This window comes from Giraffa tippelskirchi, chromosome 12, assembly GCF_054371585.1.
Source record: "Giraffa tippelskirchi isolate mGirTip1 chromosome 12, T2T-mGirTip1v1.2.pri, whole genome shotgun sequence".
Taxonomy (NCBI): Eukaryota; Metazoa; Chordata; class Mammalia; order Artiodactyla; family Giraffidae; genus Giraffa; species Giraffa tippelskirchi.
The window spans coordinates 135,878,052-135,896,464 of record NC_137286.1 but is presented as its reverse complement, the minus strand read 5'-3'; the positions used below and the strand labels follow the sequence as shown (position 1 = coordinate 135,896,464).

At 43.0% G+C, this 18,413-nt stretch overlaps 1 protein-coding gene across 5 annotated transcripts in view; it reads right to left on the bottom strand.

Annotated features, from left to right (window-relative positions):
• The window catches only part of LOC145530190 (ATP-binding cassette sub-family C member 4-like), a 159,188-nt gene that overhangs the window by 109,380 nt on the left and 31,395 nt on the right, over nucleotides 1–18,413 (bottom strand). For all 5 annotated transcript variants that reach the window (XM_081551106.1, XM_081551105.1, XM_081551108.1 and 2 more), the window contains exons 7-13: nucleotides 17,473–17,598; nucleotides 16,032–16,281; nucleotides 13,911–14,012; nucleotides 7,258–7,347; nucleotides 5,930–6,121; nucleotides 889–983; nucleotides 578–664 (exon numbers count right to left, since the gene is read on the bottom strand). In XM_081551106.1, the coding sequence (XP_081407232.1) occupies nucleotides 578–664; nucleotides 889–983; nucleotides 5,930–6,121; nucleotides 7,258–7,347; nucleotides 13,911–14,012; nucleotides 16,032–16,281; nucleotides 17,473–17,598 (942 nt within the window). The remainder of the gene's footprint in view (nucleotides 1–577; nucleotides 665–888; nucleotides 984–5,929; nucleotides 6,122–7,257; nucleotides 7,348–13,910; nucleotides 14,013–16,031; nucleotides 16,282–17,472; nucleotides 17,599–18,413) is intronic.

The following is an 18,413-nucleotide window of genomic DNA, read 5'->3' as shown; positions in this document are numbered from 1 at the left end:
AGCTGGACTCTGGCAAGTGTCCTTATAAAAGGGACCCACACGGCTCCCTCATCCCTGCCACAACATGAGGACACAGGAATTGGGCCCTTACCAGACACCAAATCTTTTGGCACCCTGATCTTAGACTTTCCCAGCCTCTAGAAACGAGAGAGATAAACTTCACTTCTAATATGCCTTCAACACATAACGGAGGAAAAAAACTGGCAGTCAATTACCAGGTTACTAAGTCCTACTCTCTGATTTAAAAATGTTATATCCGCTTTCTTTTCCCTGGGGTGTGGATCCATCAACTGCAAGTTGCAGGGGGAAATCTTCCATCTATCCCTCACTGCCTAAAGCACAGACCCCACTGTCCTCCACACACGGAAGCACTATCTGTATGTTCCTGTCCTGACCTCATCATGAGGCAAATTTCTCTAGGATGGATCTTCTGTGGAGGGAAGAGGGGGAAGGAGGGACACCAGGGCTGAGTAAGCTGAGTCTTCTGAAGCACAAAGGCTTTCCTGAGCTCTCTTCCCTGATCTCTCTCTATAGGTACCTGGAAGGCAGAGATCATAGAAAATAGAAGCAAACTCACTGTTCGAACAAGTGCCTGCTGACTCCTGCATCTACTGCACTGAGTGGATCGTCCAGGAGGTAGATGTCTGCATCCTGATACATGGCTCTAGAAAATGTAGAGAGACATCAGGAGAGGACACTTCACACTGCCTGCGTCTCAGCCCTGAATCATAATGGCGTCCACAAACTCCATGTTCATTTCCAGGACCCCAGGGAAAGGAGCAAGACCCTGCTTCACACAGGCCCACCCGGTGAGCGGGGTCTGCGTGCTCACGTCCACTAGAAGCCGTGGAGGAGGAGGGGCCGGATGGCAACTGAAACCCCATTTACCTGGCGAGGCTGACCCGGGCTTTCTGTCCTGCACTCAGTGGGGTTCCTCCATCTCCTGTCACAGTTAGATCTCTTTCCTTCAAATTGTGCAAATCCTGTATGAAGATAGAAAAGGGAAAAAAGAAAAACATTTAAAATGTGTTCTCCTCCTGTCATCTTAACCTTTTAATATCAGTTTTTCATACAAGTGTTTAATCAACAGCAATGGGCTTATTTCACAGTGACCATAACCTGGAAAATTAAAAAAAAAAAAAACACCTCTCAGGGCGTTTCGTTTGTTTTTATTCTGTATTTTTTCAAAGCATTTATGCATTTGACCATTTTAACAAATATTTACTGAGGACTGATTATACTCCAGGCGTTGTTCTGGGCACAATGAATTGAGCCACAAGGAAACAAAGCCCCTAGAGTCTCTCTCCATGGAGGGAGATGGACAATATGGAAAATTAACCTCAGTGCAAGTACTGAGGAGGAGAAGGAAAAGGAAGCTGCTCAGGGGGATGGAGACTAAAGGGTGGAAGTGAGTCCACACTGCGGCGGGGGAGGGCTCTGCTCAGAGCAGGTGTGAGCAGATCTGGGGAAGGGGGCTCAGGCAGACCTGGAGAGGCCGGTGCTCACAGAGGGAGGGGCGGGAGGGAGGGGTTCAGGACAAGCAAGGAGGTCATGAAAGTGGGAGCAGAGTAGGAATGAGGGGAGTGAGGGCAGAGATGGAGCAGGAGGAGCCTGGGGTCACTCCCAGTAACAGGGGGAAGGGAAGAAGGGAGGACTGACATGGTCTGAGGTTTTTTTAAAGAATCACTTCTATGATTTATGGAAAACAGGAAGTAAGGGGGTGGGGGAAGGGTGAGGGCAGATACAAGTGAGGAGGCTACTAGAATAACCTAGGGAGCAGTGGAAATGGAGAGACGGGGTCACACTCCAGACACACTTGGAAGGCGGAGTCTGTAAGACCTGCTGACGGGACGGGTGTGCTGTAAGAGAAGAGGACTGTGGTGTTTGGGGTGAGGAAGGGGAAGGACAGGGTCTAGATGTTGGGGAAGATGGTGGAGGCACGTTTAAGAGACTTCTCTTGTGGACAAGCTGAGATGACCTCTCAGTGATGTCACGGTGCAGCTGGACACGCAGGTGTGAAAGTCTGTGCTAGAGACACAGACTTTCTCACACAGGTGTGAGAGCTGGAGGCCCAGGAGGTGAAGGCACAGGATGTGTTTCATCTCAAGTTACCAGTTTTGCTGATCTTGGTCTCTGCTTCCCACCTTCAGAGAAGGGATAACACCTGACCAATGTCTTCACAGTGATATGTAAGGCAAGTGACACAGTGACAGACAAGGTCTGTACAAGAAATAGGAACAGAACGAGCAGGCTGGGCAGGAAAACCAAAAGGAAAGAAACAGTGTGCTCAACGGGCACCAGCACATCAGCTGGACTAAGCAGATGCTTGTCTGTAGAACCAGAAAAAACTCAAAGTTAAGCAGGATATGATATTTTGACTTCAGGATCTGGGAATCTACCATAAGTTATATTTGAATATTGTTTAAGAAGTAAATAGACAAATCATTCTCTTTTCCCCTGAGTATCGGAGGAAATTAAAAAAAAAAAAAAAGATGACAAGAATATCCCTAAAATGAAAAGATAACAATCAGGTTAAAGTTACACAATTATTATATTAGGAATCTTTGAATTATCTACTAAACCCCTCAGGCATCAATCTAAGATACACAGCACTATTTTCTGCAGATGACGCCCTCACTCTCTGTCTCTACTTGAGCAAATCTGGGGAGAAAGCAGGTGGCACACTGGTGTCTCCATGATAAACACGTCCTTTAATCTCCCTAAGTCTCACTTTCCTCTTCTACAGAATGTGCTGCAGAAATAAGAGTCACTAAACTCAAGGATGATGTGAGAATCTACGTATGAACACCCTCCATAAATGGAAAAAGGACAGGAATTGATTGTAACTTGCTACTGGTGGCTGATGCCTATTTTCTCATCAAATCAACAGTGGGACCCTGTGGGTCATAACATGCAAAGCAAATGACCATAAAGAGAAGAAAGAAAGTGTGTCCATCGTAACCCACACGGATAGCCACAAAGACACACAGACACACACAGGTTCCCTGCTCACTCAGAGCTGAACTGGGGTACATAAAGATGAAAGGCAGCAATTGCACTGTCATGAAAATTCATCATTATTTCACTTTCTTTCTTTGAAAAGTTCAGAAGTTATTACCATCCCTTGCTTTGGTTTTCATGAACAATGAGCCATTTTAAGATAGGTTCCCAGCTCTACACACACACACACACACACACACACACACACACACACACGCACAGAGTTATTGGCCTCTGTTTCACTGTTGAAGTCCTTGCAAACTGTTCTACTTAGCTTTTATGCCTCAATTCTACATTATATCATTTTGTTTCTCAAAACAGTAATATGTCATGGCACAGAAATCTTAACCATGTTCTAGAAAAGGCACTTAAATCCACTCATTCACTCAGCACAGTTAGGTCACAAGAAACGGGCTCTTTCCAAATCTGGTAGAAGGACTGCGAGTGTGTTGCTGACTCTGACAATTATTTATGGACCAGCCCCAAATAGGAAAAATGTTTCAGAGGATTTGATGTAAAATCCAAGTCAGGCTAATTTCCCAGCCACCATTTTCTGATTAGGTTAAAGGGAAAAGCCTGACTTGAGCATATATTACAATTCCTCCCACTGACAGGAAGGTGTTTTTATTCACGTTATTTTCCTTTAAGTTAAATTTCACCAGTTTTCACTAACAGCAGACACACATACACTAGAGGCAAACTAGGAAATGGCGATGCAGGTTTGATGTCATCCGTCCAGAAGCACATTAAGGGCCCTTCAGCGACGGTGGAGACTTACAGTAGAGGCACCACAGAGCAGACTGCTGAAGTGGTTGATGCAGGCATGATGTGAGACCCTGACATAGGAGGGCTGGACTCAAGTCAAGCCGTGGGAAAAACACACCTTCCTTCACAGCTTTTCTTCCACTTGGAATCGCCCCTCCTCTCACAGCCTGTCAATATCCCGCCCATCTTTCCAGGCTCAGCCCACACACACTCTCCCATGAAACCATCCTGAAGTCATCTCTCTTCCTGCTGGGCTCCTAAGGCTCTGTTTACAACTCTCATCTCTCATGAAAGACCCATCTTATTCTGCTCCATCGTTTGTACACGTGCACACAGCTTCTCTCAGCTCCGGGGCGGGGGGGGGTAAGATCTGTGCACCAAGCTCTGTGCTGGACCCTGATGCTGATTATCTCTAATCCTCACAATAAGCTCACAAGAAGCACTGGCCCCATTTCACAGATGAGGAAACTGAGACTGAGTGAGGTCACATCACTGGTCTGAGGACGGTCAGCTGTTAAACAGAAGAGCTGGAATCTGAACCAGCTCATGTCAGTTCAGAGTCTTCTGCTCTTTCACATCAGGCTGCCCAGGTGGTGACTGAAGAGCATATTTGAAATGAATGCAACACTAAACTAATTCAAGTCTTGAAGGCCTCTATACCTAGACACAGAAGGACAACACACTTATCATCCTATGATTGTCAAGGCAATCTGAAAAGAAAATGTCCAAGTTGGCAGGAATGTGTTTTTTCACACATTACAAACTTTGAAACATGAAATTACATACTTATAGGCATCCAAGAGGGGTTTGTAAGGTCAAATAATTTATGTGGGAAAATATCAAACTAGAATTTATCAACATGATACATTTAACTATGTAATGCCTAAAAGTTTTTAAAATCCTTAAAAGCTTTTTTATAAAACTTGTTAAAAAAGTTTTTTAAAGTGGTTAAAGATAATATACAGACAAATGTTATATACTATATTGCTTATGGTAACAGAATATGTTTATTTTGGATTTATGTGGCATCTGGTCCCATCACTTCAAGGCAAATAGATGGGGAAAAGGTGGAAAGAGATGGGGAAAAGGTGGAAACGGTGACAGATTTTAATTTCTTATGCTCAAAAATCACTGCAGACGGTGACTGCAGCCATAAAATTAAAAGCCCCTTGCTCCTTGGAAGAAAAGCTATGACAAGCCTAGACAGCATATTAAAAAGCAGAGACATCACTTTAACAAAGGTCCTTATAGTCAAATCTATGGTTTTTCCAGTAGTCATGTACGGATGTGAGAGTTTGACCATAAAGAAGGCGGAGTGCCAAAGAAATGATACTTTTGAACTGTGGTGCTAGAGAAGACTCCTGAGAGTCCCTTGGACTTCAAGCAGATCAAACCAGTCAATCCTAAAGGAAATCAATCCTAAATATTCATTGGAAGGACTGCGGCTGAAGCTAAAATTCCAATACTTTGGCCACCTGATACAAAGTGCCAACCCATTGGAAAAGACCCTGACACTGGGAAAGACTGAGGGCAAGAGGAGAAGAGGACGACAGAGGATGAGATGGTTGGATGGCATCACCGACTCAATGGATATGGGTTTGAGTCAACTCTGAGAGATAGTGAAGGACAGGGAAGCCTGGCATGCTGCAGTCCATGGAGATGAAAAGAGTCGGATAGGACTTAGTGTCTGAACAACAACAATGAAATGTTTACAGGTGAACTAATATCTGAGGTCTAGGATCTGCTTTAGAATCCCGGGGGATAGGGTGGTGGGGTTGGGTGGAAGGGTGGCACAGGGCAGGGGTAAAGATCCAGCAAGACTGGCCACCAGCTGACCCTGGCTGATCCTGGGGGTGGGAACATGAGAGTTCATTACATGGCACTCTCTATTCTTACAAATTTTTGTTAATTGTCCATTGAAAAAAGAATCCAAAAGTAAATAAAACTTCACCAAATGAAACAAAGGCATTCTGTGACCATCATTATCACATCAGAAGTAAAACAGCAATGTATATGACTACATACTTTCCCAGAAGTCCAGCTTAAAGCAACAAATAAAAGATCTTTCAAATTAAAAAAAAGAACTTTCAACAAAACTTAGATTTAAACCAATATTATCATTATTTGAAATACGAGTACATGCAACTCAAGAGCCATTACTCACCTGTTCCAAAGCACAAGCTTTTATCACTTCTTCATATCTTTCTTCTTCATATTTCTTCCCAAATAAAATGTTACTCCTCACAGTTCCTGGAAACATCCAGGGCTGCTGGGAAACATATGCGATCCTCCCTTCCACGCTGACCTTCCCCTGGCTGGGGGGCAGCTCCCCCAGCAGAGCACGTAACAGTGACGACTGCAACAGACGGGAACACACACGTGAACAGGGAGCACTCAGGACGGAACACGCCCCGCACACAGCCGACCCCACCCTGGCGCTTGATACACTATATCAGAACAGGATAAAGTACAGCTCTGGAAGTTGTAGGGAAAAAATGGAAAAGAGCATTATTGATCAACATAAACTAAACATTGATAAGGAATAGTAACATGATAACAATCTACTCAGGCTGAGTTCCCCCAGATTAAATGCTCTACTCAGCAAAGACTAAGAATGTCTAACATCCTTCACTAGTAGAGCAGACCAGCAGGATGTATATTTTCTATATCTGATGTTTAATGCAGTTGTTCTGCACCTGGGTATCTTTTACTTGACAAATACTTGTTCTTAAAAAGCTATGTGGGAACTTCCCTGTTGGGTCAGTGGTTAAGAATCCATCTTCCAGGATGAGGGGAAGGGATACTTAGGGACTTCAGGATGGACAGGTACACACTGCTGTATTTAAAACTGATCACCAACAAGGACCTACTGTATAGCACATGGAACTCCATTCACTGTTATGTGGCAGCCTGGGAGAGAGGGAGTTTGGGGGAGAATGGATACATGTGTATGTATGGCTGACATATACCCTTCACTGTTCATCTGAAACTATCACAACATTGTTAACTGGCTATATTCCAATACAAAATAAAAAGTTAAAAAATAATAATTATATCCAGATAATAAACACTGAAAATAAAAAAGAATCCGCCTTCCAATGCCAGAGGCTCTGGTTAGATCCCTGGTCCCCTGGTCAGGGAACTAAGATCCTACATGCTGTCCCTGGGATTCTCCAGGCAAGAACACTGGAGTGGGTTGCCATTTCCTTCTCCAGTGCATGAAAGGGAAAAGTGAAAGTGAAGGTGCTCAGTCATGTCCGACTCTTCGAGACCCCGTGGACTGTAACCTACCAGGCTCCTCCATCCATGGGATTTTCCAGGCAAGAGTACTGGAGTGGGTTGCCATTTGCCACTAAATCTTGCAAAACGAATGTTCCATGGAACACACCTAGAGAAACACTGTTCTAGGTACACTCAGCTCTGAGCTCCACTCTGAGGATTTAACAGGGGCTGTGGTGCTGTATCAAGCTGACAAAAGGCATCACAACTTACCTTTCCTGCTCCCACAGGTCCAACCACAGCTAACAGTTCACCGGGTCTGACAGTAAAGGAAAGGCCTTGTAGGGTTGGAGTCTCTGATGTCTGCAAATTAAAATTTATAAAAATGTACCCATTTCAATAAAGTAACACACATTACTTTAGAAAGTGGAGAAAATAACCTAATAGTCATTGATATGCTAATATTAACTCATATTTTTCTCCTTCCTATTCTAAGATACTGTGTCCTGAAGGCCTTTTCATCCAATCCTATCTCTTAGGGGGTTTGAAGTAGTTTTAGTTGCCTTTAGGAAGCCTCCTTCTTTTATCAGATTTACATACAGACACAGCTCTAGACACCCATAGAATTTAAGTAGGACAGATAACAAGACAACTGCCTGAAATGCAAACTGAATGATGCATACTAGTTTATCAAAATAATTTACTTAATAGAATATTCAGTATGGGAAGTTTTTAATCATTTATAAGTTTTCATCAGGACCCTTGGTTTTAACTGTCTCATTAATCACCACAAGATGACAGCATAAGCACCTAGCATGCTTGGCCCTTTATTAAATAAACTGAAATTGAAAGTCGCTCAGTCCTGTCTGACTCTTTGCGACCCCATGGACTATACAGTCTTCGGAATTCTCCAGGCCAGAATATTGGAGTGGGTAGCCTTTCCCTTCTCCAGGGGATCTTCCCAACCCAGGGATCGAACCCAGATCTCCCGCATTACAGGCAGATTCTTGACCAGCTGAGCCACAAGGGAAGCCCAAGAATACTGGAGTGGGTAGTGTTAACTACAAAGCGGCACTTACCAAGGGCATTGCCAATGAGTGAACAACAAAGGCATTTGCCATCTGTCTCTATGGAGATTGAACCCCATGCTGCTATAGCTACTGACCTTCAACAACCCCTGAGGGAGTTCAGGGTGGAGTGAGGCGCTCTGTGCTCCAGGGAATCTGATGGGACAGGCCTTTAGATAGTTGGATGTTTTCAGGAATAGATTTTATGATCTCAGTCCTTGCATCTCCTCCTATCTAGAGAAGCACTAAATCCCTTCATAGTGACATCAGATCCTCATGACTAAGGAAAAATCCTTCTGCAAAATGAGTGCTTCATGGTATTGAACTCCTCCTTCACCAAAACTTCATATTGACCTACCACCACTGCCACTTTGGAGCAGTCTCTCAGAGCTATCTGAGATGCTGCCTCCCGGGCTGCAGTCCTCATTTTACCTCTCCCTCTGAGGCTCTCTCACCCATGACCTAATCAGACAGCCCTAATTACTAATGACCCCAGCAAGGGGCACAGTTCTTCCAAAGACAAGGCCTGCTGCTGCTGCTGCTGCTAAGTCGCTTCAGTTGTGTCCGACTCTGTGCGACCCCATAGACGGCAGCCCACCAGGCTCCGCTGTCCCTGGGATTCTCCAGGCAAGAACACTGGAGTGGGTTGCCATTTCCTTCTCCAGTGCAGGAAAGTGAAAAGTGAAAGTGAAGTCACTCAGTCATGTTCAACTCTTAGCGACCCCATGGACTGCAACCGACCAGGCTCCTCCATCCATGGGATTTTCCAGACCTGGAGAACAGAACATGGTGTCCTGGACTACAGTGCAATTTGCACAGAAGTCTGTGACCATGTTATTAAGCTCTTGAAAGAACAAGATAGTTCATTCTAAAATGCTGCATAGTTTGGTACAAAAGCAATTCAATGGACCCCTGCGCACACTGGGGGAGGGCATAGGGGACAGAAGGACAGACGCAGCGAGAGGTGCCCCTTGAACACTTGCACGGAGGACGCGCTGTCGGCCTTCCCACCCGCTGCTCTGGGCCATGAGCCGCCTGGCCGCGCTCTGTGTGATGACCGGCTGAGGTCACCACCCCGGCCCTGATGGGACTACAGCCTGGCTTTACTGAGCACCACGAGAGCCCCGGTACCGCCACTCCTCCTGGCACCTCTCCAGCCCCAGATCTGGGAAAACACAACAGCTGTGTCTCCTGTTCTGATGCTAAGGCTGCTAATACCACCTGCTTTTGTGCTGAATGGAACGTAAAATCTACCCCTCTAACTCTGACCTCAGAACCTGTGCCAAAGTCAGCCTCTGATGCAGCCAGTTTCTTTGGAGGAATTGTCCTTTCTTGGGTGTGTAGGCTGTAATTTTCTTTCTCTATAAATTCTGCAAATCTAAAACACAAAACTCCCACACTCTGTGGGCTTCCCTGGTGGCTCATATGGTAAAGAATCTGCCTGCAATATGCAAGACCCAGATTTGATCCCTGGGTGTGGAAGATCCTCTGGAGAAGGGAATGGATACCCACTCCAGTATTCTTGCCTGGAGAATTCCATGGACAGAGGAACCTGGCGGGCTACAGTGCATGGGGTTCCACAGACTCTGACATGACTAAGTGACTAACACTAACCTCATCCTCTGAAAACAGACCTGCGAAATTAGCAAGAACTGAAGTGTAACTCACTGAAACCAAAATATTATTTTTCAATATGTCCCATATGGAAGATGCTATTCCAGGATCTTTAATTTTTTAAAGGATGCATATAGGAGCATCACCTTGAAAAAAAATCAGTTAAATCATTTTGCTCAAAGGGACTATTTAAAATATTCTGCATGAATCCTTCTGGGCTGTTTTCTTTTACCTTAAATGTCTGCTGCTGTGGAATTAGATTCTCTCTCCCTGACATGCCAAATGGAACTCTATAAGTGATGGGAAACACTGTCCTGTACAGACAACCTCATGATCCTTTTGCAGGTGCAGTGAAAGTCGCTCAGCAGTCCGCAGGCAAGAATACTAGAGTGGGTTGCCATTCCCTTCTCCAGGGGATTTTCCTGACCCAAGGATAGAACCTGGGTCTCCTGCATTGCAGGCAGATTCTTTACGAATGAGCCAACCAGGGAAGTCCAATTTAAATGTAGTAATTTTAAAGCCTGAAAGCTGCATTATTTTTTTGCAAACTCAGAACGTACTTCAGTGACCAGAATTGAGAAGAAGGTGCTAAATGAGCATCAATCAGGTGGATTTTTGGCTATCATTTCAAAAGTGGAATAAATTTAAAAATTTAGTATCCTTAGAGTAAAATGTTGTGGTTTATAACAGTTATTTTTTCTACATGGAAAAAAGATGCCATGTTCCAGATTTAAAGAAATGAATGGAAAGGATACAAAAATAGCAAAGTACAACAGATTATTGTTCATACTTGTAAAGCACTTTGTATCATTTAGAAATAAAAGAACAATGCCTTAAAGACGAGGCTTAACATAAAATGTTGGTGATTTGCTATCTCACATTAAAGAAAGGAAAAGCTGGTCTGAGGACGTAACTGTTGATGTGGGCAGTAAAAATAATCTGCTTTAAGATACCATACTGTTAGTATTTAACTGAAAACTTACCTACTTTATTTCAAGTGTGAGTAACTTAAAGGATTTATACAAAGTCAAAAGCCTTCATCTATCGAACCACGCTGAATTTTTCTTAGGATTGTTAAAAAGTATAAAGTTGATTTAATTATATTTTCCTTTGTACTTCAAAAAAGTATCCTAACACTGTTCTACCTTAAAAAGATTTCTACCAAGCTATCTTAAAAAATAACTTCTACGAGGCAAGAAAAAAGTTATTTTAGAATCATTTACTAACTCTTTAATGAGACAATCATTTTAAGTTTTGACACAGTAAATGAGAGCAGTGCAATTTCAGAAAAAAACTTTAGTTGATCAGATTACTGTAGGTTTTAATGATGATTGCCCTGGGTAAGCAGAGCATGTTTTCTTTCTCAGTTTCAATCCCTGTGGTATGATAAGCATGCATAATTTCATTTCTTTAGTTTCCTTATGAAGTACTAGTTTTTTCAGGTTTAGAGAGATCCTTCTTCCCTGCCTTTGACACACAGGATTAGTTCAGGGGCTTAAGGGAGCTTTTGCTCACTAAGTCTCCAGGTCATTAAGGCTTTTTTGTTTCAGTTTCTTTAGCCTACAATGGCTGAATTCAGCACTTGGTTTTCAATATTTTATAGTAAGAAATGACAAGCTGCTTCTGACCATTTCTTAAGCCAAAATTCCTTACATTTAAATAATTAAAGATTCATTAAATGAAGATTTACTATTTCTTCACTGCTTTCTGGTACAGCTATGGTTTCTTTTACTCGCAAGTTTATACATATCCCGAACGTTTTCAAGTGCCTTAATTGTTTAATGTCTCTGGCATCAAAAGTTTCTGGGAAAAGGTACGCTTACCTCACATTTTTGTGTTTCCCTCAGTAGTAACAGTCTAGGTACCTCACAAAAATTTTTATCATGGTGCCACGGCTGTTAGTTTTTAGTTAGTGCTATAAGAGATAACATTCAGTTGAAAATATTTAGACTTTCCATTCTCCCAAAGTGGTAAAAATTAGCTGCAATAGCATAATTATCATTTACCTAGAAGTCACTTCAGTTGTGTCCGACTCTGCAACCCTATGGGCTGTAGCCCGCCAGGCTCTTCTGTCCATGGAATTCTCCAGGCAAGAATCCCAGAGTGGGCTGCCATTTCCTTCTCCAAAGAAACCTTGCCACACAATGTTAACATTGTAGCTATTTCTGTGACAATGTAGCTGATGAAGCCTCTCATCTCTGTAATTTTGAATTCTGCTCTAACAGAATCATAATATGGAATTAGATTTTACCAGAAAAGCCTTACAGCAGAACTCACAACCTTTTTTCCTCTTCCTTTAGCAGTTATCTTGAGTTTTTAATAATTTGGGTTGTTTTTTTATTCTAGAAAAAGTAGATTCAGATTTTTCATCTGATTTATTCACACAGACTTTAGCACAACTAAAATTTCTTATTTTACCTTACATATACTTGTTGCACAGGCAGACACTGCTGTACACAGGTATTTTTATTTCAGTTCATTAAAAACTGCAGAACCAATCTGTATCATATACCAAATTGATTTAAAGTAAATCTACATGTTTACTGGGGAGAAAAGAAATCTGCTAACGAATCATACAATGTGTTAGCAATCACATAGAGTGGCTTTTATAATGGAATTTTATCAAGTGCTTTCTACAAATGCTTCAAGAGCATTATGACGAGAAACACCAAGCAGGAGGTAAATCCACTGTATTAAGGTAGGAGAAGCTCTCAGGTTAGATCAGACACCTTGTGTGAGTTTCCATGGACGGAAGGTGCAGGGATGTGGTTTCATGTATCTGGGAGCATACCAGTGGTTGTCGGTGGGGACAGCAGGAGCTGAGTCAGAGGGTGAACATGACATAGGTGGCAGAACAGAGTCACAGGCACGAAAGACAGGGTGAGTCTATAGTCAGGACACGTGCTCTGCGGTCCCCACTCTGACAGCCCGGGCTCCTGGGCTCTGCTCTGGAGGGTGGACCCTCTGGTGGAGGCACCGCCTCCCTGAATCCCTCCAGCCCCGGGGGTGGGAGCAGCTTCCTGCCTTTGATAACTTCCTGCCAGTGGGGTTGTCTCACGCACCACCACTGTTTTTCCCTTTCTGCCTTTTCCTCCCTCTTTTATCATCTACGTAAGTAATTCCCTGCATGGAACTCCCTCTCCCATGGTGGGGTTCAGTTTTCCTGACTAATCCACACTGATACAGGAGGGTGTGCACAGAAGATCAAGGAACCAGGGGGGATGGTGGGGGGAGCATTTCAGTTGGTAAAGGGGCTGCACTGGGTGTGTGATACTGACAATTTCTTGAGAGCAGAACCTGTTGTTCTTTCTGTTTGCCTGAACCTAACAAATAAACCTGGAGAAGGCAATGGCACCCCACTACAGTACTCTTGCCTGGAAAATCCCATGGACAGAGGAGCCTGGTAGGCTGCAGTCCATGGGGTCGCGAAGAGTCGGACATGACTGAGCGACTTCACTTTCACTTTTCACTTTTGTGCATTGGAGAAGGAAATGGCAACCCACTCCAGTATTCTTGCCTGGAGAATCCCAGGGACAGGGGAGCCTGGTGGGCTGCTGTCTATGGGGTCGCACAGAGTCGGACACGACTGAAGCGCCTTAGCAGCAGCAGCAACAGCAGCAACAAATAAACCAAGTGTTGGAAATCACAGTTCTCCCTGTCAGCTTCCACACAGTGTAATCCTTTAACTGGGAGTCACTGGTGCTCACATGCCCACCTACTGTCTCCTCCTACCCCTGGCTGCCACTAAAGTAGCCAGAACCATCCAGAAGCTCAGGATGGGGTAGCCCCCACCCTACCCCATAGCCAAGATCCAGATCATGGCCTCACTGTATGTATAATACAGTGGTCTGATAATCAAGGCAAAAAATAATGTATGCTGATTCCCCAAAGCCTATTTAACAACTGGTTGTTTATTTGTTAGATAACTCATATCACACTGCAATATTTTGTCTAATTCTGTAAATGCTAACATTACAAATGTATGTACTTTGAGTTCAAACTATACTAATACTTTGAAAAATCTCTTGAAAATGAGACAGCAACATGTCAAACATCTTAGGTTGATTTTATACTTAATCTTCATTAGATACAAACCTTAACCCCAATTTTGAGAATTATTATAACATAGTTTCAGTAAATGAGTAAGACACATTTACAACGTGGGTAAAATCTAAAAATTCTCCAATAAATCTATGTCACAGTTATCTGTTAGCAGTCAGGATCTTGTAATGGAAGACTTGCTACCTCATCCCAAGAAGCAGTGAAATCTTTCATGTCCACTATCCTTTCACCATCTGATGCCAGCTGAGGGATGAGCTGTGGTATTTCATCAAGTAATAAAAAATTCTACAGAAAAGAGGAAAAAAGAAACAGATTGTTAAACTGCAGGAAGAAAGTACAAACAAAAACAACTGCTTTCCTGGGATTTGCAAACTTTGAACAGTCTAAATACTGTGTGTTAACTGTATTTAAAGTATTAGTTCACCTCAGAACATATTAAATAATATATGGAATAATATATACTATTATTATGCCTCATGGTATATATCAATATAATCATATAATATACTGTATGCATTGTTGTTCAGTCTCTAAATCATGTCTGACTCTTTGCAATCCCATGGAATGCAGCGTTCTAGGCTCCTCTGTCCTTCATTATTTCCAAGAGTTTGCTATAATTCATGTTGAGGCAGTGATGCCATCTAACCATGTCATCCTCTGTTGTCCCCTTCTCTTCCCACCTTCAATCTTTCCCAGAATCAGGTTTTTTCCAATAAGTCGGCTCTTGGCATTGAGTGGCCAAAGTGTTGGAGCTTCAGCATCAGTTCTTCCAATGAAATTCAGGGTTGATTTCCTTTAGGATTGACTGGCTTGATCTCCTTGCTGTCCAAGGCACTCTCAAGAGTCTTCTCCAACACCACAATTCAAACGCATAAATTCTTCAGTGCTCAGCCTTCTTTATGGTCCAACTCTCACATCCATATATTACTACTGGAAAAACCATAGCTTTGACTACTTGGAACGTTCCCAGCAAAGTAGTGTCTCTGCTTTTTAATATGTTGTGTAGGGTGGTCATAGCTTTTCTTCCAAGGAGCAAGCGTCTTTTAATTTCATGGCTGCAATCATCATCTGCAATGATTTTGGACCCCAAGAAAATAAAATCTCTCACTATTTCCAGTGTTTCCCCATCTATCTGCCATGAAGGGATGGGACCAGATGACACGATCTTTGTTTTTTGAATGTTGAGTTTTAAGCCAGTTTTTTCACTCTCGTCTTTAACCTTCATCAAGAGGCTATTTAGTTCTTCTCTGCCATAAGGGTGGTGTTATCTGCACATCTGAGGTTATTGATATTTCTCCCAGCAATCTTGATTCCAGCTTGAGCTTCATCCAGCCCAGCATTTCACATGATGTGCTCTGCATGTAAGTTAAATAAGCAAAGTGACAATATATAGCATTGACATTCTCCTTTCCCAATTTGGAACCAGTCTGTTCTTCCATGTCCAGGTATAACTATTGCTTCTTTACCTGCATACAGGTTTTTCAAGAGACAGGTCAGGTGGTCTGGTATTGACATCTCTGGAACAATTTTCCAGTTTGTTGTGATCCACACAGTCAAAGGCTTTAACATAGTCAATGAAGCAGAAGTAGATGTTTTTCTGGAATTCTCTTGCTTTTTCTATGATCCAATGGTTGTTGGCAATTTGATCTCTGGTTCCTCAGCCTTTTCTAAATCCAGCTTGTATATATGTAAGTTCTTGGTTCACATAATGGTGGGAATTACAAATGTGAAGAGGGAAGCTAGAAAGAGAGGATTAAGCAGTAAATGAAAAGGGGTCAGGGATGAAAAGGCAGATCTGAAAGGCAGGCTCAGACATCAAAAAGCAAAACAACTGTGGAGGAAAGAGCTCATTTTGAACACAGATAATTAAGTGAAACTGAGGCCACTCTTCCTGTCCAAGGAGCAGAGAGTTCTCAGCAAGTTCCTCCCCTCTCAGCCCAGAGAGGAATCCTGTACCCCAGGACTGTGCACAGTCACTATCTAGTCATTGGAGTTAGCACAGAAGATGCAATCTGTTTGTTCTTGCTTTTAGACATTTTAATCACTCTGCAGGCATCACTATGCTAGAGACCTGTGCTACTGTTATCTATACATACTACTGCCCCTACACGTGAACCAGTCTTACGATATCTGTAACGCACTCTACCTAAGAAGAGAAGTGGACACCTACAACATTCTGGGAAGACTGCCGGCTTTGGCACTGAGAGAGTTAAATATCTCCTAACTGGAACACAGTGACACCAAAAAAAAAGGCATTTTACAAAAAATCCACCAATAACTGAAAACAATTATTTGTCCCCAAACCTTGATTCTTCGGATGCTGACGACGGCCTCTGACACCTTCTCAACGGCCGTGGGGAAGTAGAGGGTGCTCGAGAACCGCAGAGCCTCGAACAGCGTCACCACCACAAACACTTGACTGGCTGTGATCAGGTTGTCAAGGAGCTCATTGGTGACGAAGGTGACAAAAATCATGATTTTGCTGACAACAAAAAATGATGCCAAATTCATGCCCCTAAGGTAGGAACTTTTCAGAATCTTTGAAATTTCCTCCCTGAAAAGGAGAGTAGGAAAGAGGTTTTAAAAGAAGCATCGACATCCAAGGCATGAATTCAAGTCCTCACATGGAGACAGTACACAGTGCACGCCCGGGACTCCGTCCCGACACCAGGACACACACTTCATCACCACTTCACTCTTCAACTAAACAGAGGCTTCCTGTCACCCTTTCAAGCATGTTTTTCTGGAATTCTCTTGCTTTTTCTATGATCCAATGGATGTTGGCAATTTGATCTCTGGTTCCTCAGCCTTTTCTAAATCCAGCTTGTATATATGTAAGTTCTTGGTTCACATAATGGTGGGAATTACAAATGTGAAGAGGGAAGCTAGAAAGAGCGGATTAAGCAGTAAATGAAAAGGGGTCAGGGATGAAAAGGCAGATCTGAAAGGCAGGCTCAGACATCAAAAAGCAAAACATCTGGACTGGGTTTGAACATTCTTTCAACAAGCATTTGTAAACACAAGTCCTGGGCCAGGCTCCCCACTGATGACAGAGAGACACAACCTGTCCCCTCCAGGAGCTCATGAACTTGTGGGGGAAGAGAATAAGACACCCCAAAATTGTGAGCCACCAAGACATTACACAGAGGCAGGCACTATGGCCCCTGTGGAAGCACGTGTCCTGGCTATTGTAAATAGTGCTGCAGTGAGCATTGAGGTCCATGTGTCTTTTTGAATTCTGATTTTCTCAGGGCATATGCCCAGGACTGGGACTGCTGGGTGATATGGTAGATTTATCCCTACATTTTTCTAAGGAATCCCCATCCTTAAAATGTTTTCCATAATGTCTGTATCAATTTATACTCCCACCAACAGTGCACAAGGGTATGGTTTGTAGATTTTTTGTTGATGGCCATTCCTACCAGTGTGAGGTGATGCCTCATTGTAGTTTTGATTTGCATTTCTCTCATAATGAGTGATGTTGAGCATTTTTTCATGTGTTTATTGGCTATCTGTTTGTCTTCAGAAGCATATTATAATCTTTCCTTTAAGAAGATGGTAAACGGAATAGCAGGTTAAAATAACATCTCCCCTCTTCCACTAAACCCTCCTGCCACATATGAGGTGTGGAGTTCATAGTATTTAAGCTGATCTTCATGTAAAAACTTGGTAAGACTTCTAATTTCAGTCAATAAAAATAGGGGGGAAAGTACAAAAATATGGTATGATATGTACAAAAACTTACCTTCTCAGTCTGGTAATAAGGTCTGTAAGTGACTTTTCCCAAGCATTCATTTTTACTGTTCTGATGCCAGTTATGACTTCGCTCATGGTCCTGATCCTGTCATCCGTGAGAGCTGCGGTCTTACTCCTGAGGGAAGAGAAGGGAGATGAGCCTCAGTGACCACAGCCCAACTTTCCATAGCAGCAGCAGCAGGGGGAACAAGGAGGGACCAGGGATCGATGTTTCCCTACAGCTCTTCTGTGCTGACATCACAGGAAGGCTCTTCTCAAAATGAAAATGGAGAAAAAGACTTCTAAGTCAACCATTCAGTCCAATTCAAGGAGTAACTTGGAGAACTCACAGCACTGGCTGAAGAAGACCTGAAGTGAGTCAGGTACAAACTCTCCGCCCAAGGAGGTGGCAGCTAGGCAGGGAAGGCAAAAAGACACTGAAACTAATAAACACTGAAACATAGACAGTGTCTATGCTGTGATAAAATAGGAGTGAAGTGCCAGCGAGCAGAAAAGATGGGACAGTTAACTCCACTGGGAAAGGCGAACAAGAAGAGCTTCAGAGACCTGGCAGCACTGCAATAGGGCCTCGAAGGATAAGGAACATCTCACCACAGCAAGAGAGGAAAGGGAATTTCAAATAGACAAAAATATCACATGTAAAATCACACACAAAAAAAAGAAGAAGAAAACTCAAATACAAAAACTTCAAACTTCTATCACCTGACAACCTGGACAATGACCCACCTCCAACCCTCTGGGACCTGATTCAGGCCTATATCATCACCATTAGGCCCTTCATCACCAGCACCACATACACTGCTGGCACTGTGGGGCTGTATAAAGACATAGCTAATTAAGATAGACCTTGTGCTTGAGGCACATGTAAGTTAATGGAAACACTGAATTAAAAACAATACATGAACATAGATACCTGAACATTGCTTTAGC